An 8,371-nucleotide genomic window follows, 5' to 3' on the forward strand; every position below is an offset into this window, starting at 1 on the left:
GGAGATAGCTGCCATAGAAGATTGGGGCAAGTTAAATGGGAGTGGTGTGGCTGCTACCCCACCTTTCGTGCACACTTTCTCAAAACAATCACAGCAAAGCAGATCTGGGGAAGATTGTTGGAAAGACAGGAGAATCCCACGCAAACGGCGGGGGGGACCCCTTCATGATAGCTTCTGAGCTGGGGCAACCCCCCCCCCCCGAGAGAGCCGTGTTTCTCGAAAGCTTGTGCTACTCAATGCTCCCTCTAAGCTGTGGAGTCTTGTGAGCAAAAATTCTACTTTGTGAGCTACTGGCATTAAAGTTGTGAGCGAGCGATTTGGCTGCCGCATGAATTGGTTTGCTCTGGAGCCACCCTTCCTGAGCTGAGACAAAAATCTGTGAGCTGGAGGCTAAAAAACTGTGAGCTAGCTCACACCAACTCAGCTTAGAGGGAACACTGGCTACAATAAAGAGTGTTAAGTCTTAAAGGTGCTACTGGGCTCCTTACCAAAAAGGTAACACCAGAAAGGTGTTGTGGGATCCTTCACCCCACTCCTACCTGTTCCTTCGATAACACGAGGCCGGCAGTCAGTCCCGCGACCCAGTGTGGTCTCCCCCCGGGGGGGAGGGGCTGAACTTGCACAAGCCAGTCATGCCCTCTTCCACTGAGCCGTGGTCTTTCCCCATAAACATATAAATATATGAACACGTGAAGATGCTTCCTGCCCCCGCCGGAAATCCTCTTTTTAAATAGCTGGCCAAAAGACCTCGAGGGAAGGATTCACAAAGACACCATTGACGCTATGCTGGACGCGGCTAAAACAACGATAGCCAACTCTTGGAAAGACCCCAAAAAACCGTCCATCGAGGTCTGGTACCGCAAACTCTGGAATCACTATCTGATGGACGCGGTTACGGTAAAAGTTGACATAACGAATCAAAACACAAGACAAGAAAAAAGAGCGGTTTGCTGGGAAGTGGTACCCAATCCTGCAGTACCTCTCAAAGCAACACTACATCTCCTCTGAGTGGTCCCATTATGCAGAATGGATTTGATTTACTTTAATACCATCTTTTGCAGTCTATTTTTCCCTGTGCATCTCTTTTTGTGAATGTAAAGTCTTTATATAGGATGTTTATCTTACATACTCTGTATTTGGACAACTGTTTTACTGATTGAATGTCGCTAAGTACATGTTATAAAACGTTTACTGTTCTTATTCTACAAAAGGCTTACAGCGGACTGATTGTAGGTTACTCGAAAGGTTGAGTAAAATTGTTTACATATGTTATAAAATTTTTGGAGACATGCTTATCTGATACAAATTGTTATGCTAATATGTTTTAATTGTTAAATGAAAAATAAAAAACTTTAAATCAAAAAAAAAAAAGATGCTTCCTGCCCAGGGAGACTACTGGTCCTCCTAGTTGCATATCATCTACTCTGACTGGCAGCCGTAGCTAAGCCACATCAAGGTCTGTCCTGACACCGGCTACCGGAGATCCTTTCTGACGAAGATGCGGGACCTCCTGCCTTCAAGGCATGCACTTGGACACACACACCCCGCCACAGCTCCTCCCCGAATACGGCGTACCCAGCTCGTTCATGGCACGGCGGTACTCCTCGTCGAACGAGAGCTTCATGATGGCACAAGTAGCTTGGCAGATCTGTGGCTCGATGGGGACAGGGCCTGTGGGGAGAAACGGGTAAGGTGAGCGGCACCCACGGGCCCAGGGAAAGGACCCGGGGATTTCTCCCCCACCCCCACCCCCAGCAGCTCCTCGTCCGCTTGGAGGCCGACAGAGAAGTTCTGCGAAGGATTAAGTTACCCACAACTCCTTCTGCACCCAAGAGGCAAGTCGTGGTGGGATCCTGGTTAGGGGTGCGTGTCACCTGATTCCTGGCGGTTGGAGAGCTGCAGCGCCACCTTCTGGTCACCTGGAATGGTGGCGCTGGCGATACCAAGGCTGCTAAGCCCTCACAGGGGGATAATTTCCCAGGCACAAAGAGACAGTATCTGTGCCCTCGTTACCAGGGACCCCCAATCAGGCCCATAGCTACAGTGGGACATCTCGGGGCCAGGCCCCCTGACTTGCCTCCCATGCCCCCCCCCCGACTTCTCATCCAGCCGGTTTATCTTGTTCTCCACGCGCAGCACAGCCTCACCACACTGAGCCATCACCCTGCCCTGCCTGCCTCTCGCCTCTCTCTCTCTCGTCACTTTTTAAAAACGTTTACTCTCTTGTCGCTCCTGACACAGCCTGGGTGTGTGTGCGGGGGTGCCTCCCGACTTATTTAAATGCCCCCAGAGTCAAAAATCTTGGCTACGGCCCTGCCCCCAGTGGACACTCCTGGGTGCCATTCAAGGAGGAAGTCTCCAAGCTCGGGGCAGGGATACTCTACCTGTGCCCCCCTCGGTCTTCCCCCCTTCCTCATAGTGCATTTTGAGCCAGTCCCAGCAGGTCTCCGTGTAGGACCGGATTTGTTCCAAGACGTGCAGCACCCGCATCTCCTTCTTGGCTTGCCCCTCGTCGGGCTGGGAGAAGATGATGTTGTGCAGGGCGGCGTTGGCCCGCATGCGGCAGTCTTTCCCCGCTCCTTCGTGGCCGCTGGGGCTTTCCGACGTCCCCGGTTCCCGGTCCGCGTCGTGGAGGATCTGGATGAGCAGCGGCAGGCAGCCGGATTTCCGCATGGCCAGACAACTCTCCTGGGAGCTGGACATGGCCAGGAGGGTGCGGGACATTTCCTCTTTGTCCCGGGTGGCCAGCATGGACAGCAGCCAGAAGACCACCTCCACCTGAGGACCGAAAAACAACCGTTTCTGATGGAGCCACCAGGTGGCGCCCAAGTGTCAGATCCAGCTGTAAACTGGCATAGGCGGAATGTGATGGCAGGGTTCGGACAACATGTGGAACCCTGGATTATTTTAACGACGGCTGTTTTTACCTCTGCGAAACCAGCACTCAGCTTACAGGCAGTCACTCATATCCCAGTTTGCCTCTACAAATACTGATGTCATTGCTTTTGCTCTGGGAACAGGGAGGCCATTCCGAGGAACGGACCACGATGAAACATGGATGGACCACTGGTCTGATCCCACAGGGCTCTTCTGATTAACATCAATGTGGGGGGTGAGGGCCCTAGGAGGGTAGGAGGAACATCTGCTTAACATCTACTATGCAATGCCTACCGGGGACTGTTTGATGTGTGGTTTGTCCTCTCTGATACTTTTGAAGGGATGCTGTTTAGTTTGAGCATTTTATTGTTGGATTGGGTTTTTTAATTTTATATTATGTTTAAATTTACTAAACTATCTGATGTTTTTATGAGCAAGTTTCTTGCCTTGTAAGCCACCCTGAGCCCTTCGGGGGAGGGCAGGGTATAAATTTAACAAATAAATAAATAAATAAATTTATTTATGTATCTGCTTTATTTCTATCCCGCCTTTCTCCCCAATAGGGACCCGGAGCAGCTTACATCAGTCTCCTTTCCTCTGTTTTATCCTCACAACAACCCTGCGAGGTAGGTTAGCCTAGGAGTGCTTGACTGGCCCGAGGTCACCCGGCAAGCTTCCATGGCAAACTGGGGATTCGAACCGGGGTTTCCCAGATCCCAGTCCAACACTTTAACCACTACACCACGCTGGCTCTCTAACGTTCTTTGCAGTCAGGCAACATGGGAAAGCAGAGTGAGGACTAAATGTGTTTCGTAGACCAACTTCAAACTGCAGTCTGACAGAGCCCGAATTAACCACAGTTATTGGAGGCACTTCCATGGCTTGTGGAGAGCCACCGAAAGAGCCACATTTACTTCCGTCCGCGGCTGGAGGCCTGCACTGCAGGGAGGCTCACAGTTTACCCGTTCCTCCAGTGATGGCTGTTTCACGGTGGAAACCTCCTGCCAGCCACAAGCCCCTCTGGCCAATGGCCTTGCCCATTTTCCACAGTGGGGGACAGTGCTCGGGAGAGCCACACGTGATTCCCGAGCCACTGAGTATCACTGTCCTAGACATAACTGAGTGGAGCTCTTCCACTAGGCTTTTTGTTGGCAGCGGATGTCAAATACCATCTGGTCCCTCCTCCCGCAATTTGCCATAAATTGCTGGGTCACTAGACTATAATGCTGGCTCTGTATCTATCTGAGAGTGATGGACTGTACCATTGGGAAAGAAATTTCTTATAGGCTCTGGCCTTGCTTCTCCCTACTGTTATATCATGCCGGGACAGTGGGAAATGGAAATAGTTTTTAGAACATAATCTTGTATTAAGGGTTAGTGATTTTATACTATTAGAGTTGGTTTTACTATAGAAGAAGAGGAGGAGGAGGAGAGAAGAGATTGGATTTATACACCCACCCTTTACTACCCAAGGGAGTCTCAGAGCGGCTTACAAACTCCTTTCCCTTCCCCTCCCCACAACAGACACCCTGTGAGGTAGGTGGGGCTCAGAGAGCTCTTGACAGGAACTGCTCTTTTTCAAGAGCAGCTCTTATCAGAGCTATGGCTTGCCCAAGGCCATCCAGCCAGGTGCAAGTGGAGGAGTGGGGACACCACGACAAAGAGAAGGACGATGACGACAAAGAGGACAACGAGGATAAGGGATTTATACCCCACCCTTCACTACTCGAAGGAGTCTCAGAGCGGCTTACAATCTCCTTGCCCTCCCCCTCCCCACAGCAGACGCCCTGTGAGGTAGGTGGGGCTCAGAGAGCTCTTGACAGAAACTGCTCTTTTTCAAGAGCAGCTCTTATCAGAGCTATGGCTTGCCCAAGGCCATCCAGCCAGGTGCAAGTGGAGGAGTGGGGAATCAAACCCGGTACTCCCAGATTAGAGTCCGCACTCCTAACCACGACACCAAACTGGCGTCATCTGCCCTGCCAGAGCTGGCCACTGTATGTGTTAATGTTTTGGACACTTGACTACAGGAGGGGCAGCTGGTCTGTGAAGGCGGGAATCTGTTGATGACTTTGTAAGCTGCCGGGTCGTCAACAGAGTCGCCCACTCCCAGAGAAGGAAATTCCTGGATATTTGGGGCAAAGTCTGTGGAGGATGGCGTTTGGGGTGAGGAAGGAGTTCTTCAGGGAAGCGATGCCATTGAGTTTGGGTTGCGAGCAGGAGATGTGGGGCAACAGCATTGCACACAGTATGACATCACTTCAAGGGAGGACTGGAAGTGATGTCACATTGTTCTAGGCATTGCTGGAGACTCTATGATAAAGCCATAATTGGGCAAAGGGGTAGGGTTGCCAGCCCCCGGGTCCGGGCAGGGGTTCCCCTGCTGCACCCAGCTCCAGTCCTCCCTGCAATTGGAGGAGGCGGGAGGCAAAAAACGCCACGCCTCCCCTTCTTGTGCCTTCATTGCCATCCCCCCCCACAGTATTTTACCTTAGCCTCTTAACCCTGCCCCCTAGCCATTTCTTTTCTATTTCTTGACAGCTTTGACTGCACACACACCCCACCATGTGCTCCTGCTCGACCCCCCCCCCCCACGACCCCCCCCCTTCCTTCCTTCCGCCCTTTCATAGGTGTGGCAACAGATTTACAGAGGTACACGGAGTCAGCCGTCTGTTCTAAAACTAAGAGGCAACTTTTGTTACAGGAAATATATGCTGGAGAATGCAGAGAAGATAGCATGCTCTTAGCTGCTATTTATTTATCTAAACCATTTTTGTGATGCTCTTTCTTCAAAGTGGCTTACAAAATAAAGTGAAATGATCATTGCAATCTATCATCTATCTATCTATCCAGGGGTTTTTTGTAGAAAAAGCCCAGCAGGAACTCATTAACATAATAGGCCACACCCAACAGCAGAAACACAGCATATTAGGCCACACTCCTGACAGCACAGCTCATTAGCATATCAGGCCACACCCCCATGCCTTCCCTTGGCTTGCCCGGGTGCCCCATGGCTGTGGGGAGCTTGGGCAACCCAGCCTTTGGACAGGCCATGGAAGGCATGGGGAGGCATTTAAATGCCTCCCCATGCCTTCCACGGCCTGTCCAAAGGCTGGCTTGCCGGAGCTCCCCACAGCAGTGGGGCACCCGAGCAAGCCAAGGGAAGACATGGGGGTGTGGCCTGATATGCTAATGAGCTGTGCTGTCAGGAGTGTGGCCTAATATGCTGTGTTTCTGCTGTTGGGTGTGGCCTATTATGTTAATGAGTTCCTGCTGGGCTTTTTCTACAAAAAACCCCTGGATAGATAGATAGATGATAGATTGCAATGATCATTTCACTTTATTTTGTAAGCCACTTTGAAGAAAGAGCATCACAAAAATGGTTTCGATAAATAAATAGCAGCTAAGAGCATGCTATCTTCTCTGCATTCTCCAGCATATATTTCCTGTAACAAAAGTTGCCTCTTAGTTTTAGAACAGACGGCTGACTCCGTGTACCTCTGTAAATCTGTTGCCACACCTAGTCCCAGCTCTGTTGCGGGAAAGCCTTTGAGCGCTCTGCTAATTTCTGTGGTTCTCCGGCTGTGCCGAGTCCAGAGAACCCAACAAAGAGCACCTCAGCCCACCACACCACAGGCCCGATTTAAGATTGCACCCTTGAAGTATTTTTAAATCACTTTAAAATGGCAGTGGTGTCCCCATGGCGCGGACTCTAATCTGGGAGAACCGGGTTTGATTCCCCACTCCTCCACTTGCAGCTGCTGGATGACCTTGGGCAAGCCATAGTTCTGTCAGAGCCATTCTTGAAAAAGAGCAGTTCCTGTCAGAGCTCTCTCAGCCCCACCTACCGCACAGGGTGTCTGTTGTGGGGAGGGGGAGGGAAAGGAGTTTGTAAGCCGCTCTGAGACTCCCTTGGGTAGTGAAGGGTGGGGTATAAATCCAATCTCCTCCTCCTCTTCCTCCATTTTGGGGCCCGGCCCCCTGACTTCCTGCCAAGGCCCTACGACTTCCATCTAGTCCAGGCCTGCTGCCACCACCAGTGCCCCTTCCCCAAGCGACCACGCTACTTCTTTCAGGCATTTATGCAGGAGAACTTACCAGCCTCCTTGGCTCCAAGCGGTTTACAGATGCTCCAACTGGTGAGCGTGAGTTTTAAAAATTTTATTTTATTTTTATTTTTGTGAGGTCAGTGCCCCTTGACTTATTTAAAGCCCCCCCGAATAAAAGAAAATCCTGACTACAGGCCTGCCGTGGTGGCCAAGAGGAGCCGTCTCATCGAGTCTGGTCCCCAACAGGTGACCGTAGGGAAGCCACTCAGAACCCAGTCGGCACTGGCCTACCTTGCAGGGCTGCCGTAACGCCAAGTCGCGGGAAATACTTTGAAACGCTCGCAGCGGATCTCGTAGACGCGAAGCATTGTTAGGAGACTCAGCGGCAAATTAATTTGCAGACTCCCAACACGGGATTCCTGCCTCCTTCTTCTCGGAACTCTGTCGTCCCTCGGGGGGGGGGGGGTCTGCTCCCAATTGACAGTTGCTTGCATCACTCAGTAACCTGGTTGCTCCCAAATGAATTTTTTCCCCCTCATTTGAGTACAGCATCTATGCACTACTTTTAATTATAGAGGGGATCTTGTAAACAGGTGCGCTGAAAGTGGCACAGTGTGTCAGGCATCTTTCTACAGTTTTGACTTTGATAAAATGCAGACATGCGGCACCACAATTTGAATCCGATAAGGGTATAGAGGGTATCTGTATATCTGTGTAAGGGGCTTTTTAATCTTTTACGTCCATGCCTCAAGTTGTTTATTTTTTAATAAGTGCAAAGAGAAAGAATGAGGGTTGCCAGGCTCCAGGTTGGACCTGGAGATCTCCCAGAATTAGAACTGCTCTCCGGGTAATGGAGATCATTTCTCCTGGAGAAGATGGCTGCTTTGGAAGGTGAACTCTACTGCATTGTAAAAAAATTATTTATTTATTTTTTAAGTAGTAGTTTTTTATTTTATCACAAATCAACATACAAAATGAACAAAGACACACAAACGTACAAATTGGGGGTCTTAGCATAAGAACATAAGAGACGCCAATGTTGGATCAGGCCAAAGGCCCATCCAGTCCAACACTCTGCGTCACACAGTGGCCAGAAATACCAGTGCCATCAGGAGGTCCACCAGTGGGGCCAGGACATTAGAAACCCTCCCACTGTTGGCCACCCCCCCCAAGCACCAAGAAGACAGAGCATCACTTGCCCCAGAGCCCCTATCTATACCTTGTGGCTAATAGCCACTGATGGACCTCTGCTCCATATGCTTATCTAATTCACTTTTGAAGCCGTCCATGCTTGTAGCCACCACCACCTCCTGTGGCAGTGAATTCCATGAGTTAATCACTCTTTGGGTGAAGAAGTACTTCCTTTTATCCGTTCTAACCCGACCGCTCAGCAATTTCATGGAGTGCCCACGAGTTCTTACATTGTGAGAAAGGGAGAAGAGTACCTC

General features: G+C 50.5%; 1 protein-coding gene across 1 annotated transcript in view; it reads right to left on the minus strand.

Moving 5' to 3' along the window:
• APC2 (adenomatosis polyposis coli 2) overlaps positions 1 to 8,371 on the minus strand; it is a 46,277-nt gene that overhangs the window by 14,128 nt on the left and 23,778 nt on the right. The window contains 2 exon segments of the mRNA XM_015418251.1: positions 1,576 to 1,671; positions 2,385 to 2,778. Of these exon segments, the coding sequence (XP_015273737.1) occupies positions 1,576 to 1,671; positions 2,385 to 2,778 (490 nt within the window).

This window comes from Gekko japonicus, unplaced genomic scaffold, assembly GCF_001447785.1.
Source record: "Gekko japonicus isolate JY-2015 unplaced genomic scaffold, Gekko_japonicus_V1.1 scaffold3470, whole genome shotgun sequence".
In the NCBI taxonomy this organism is placed as follows: Eukaryota; Metazoa; Chordata; class Lepidosauria; order Squamata; family Gekkonidae; genus Gekko; species Gekko japonicus.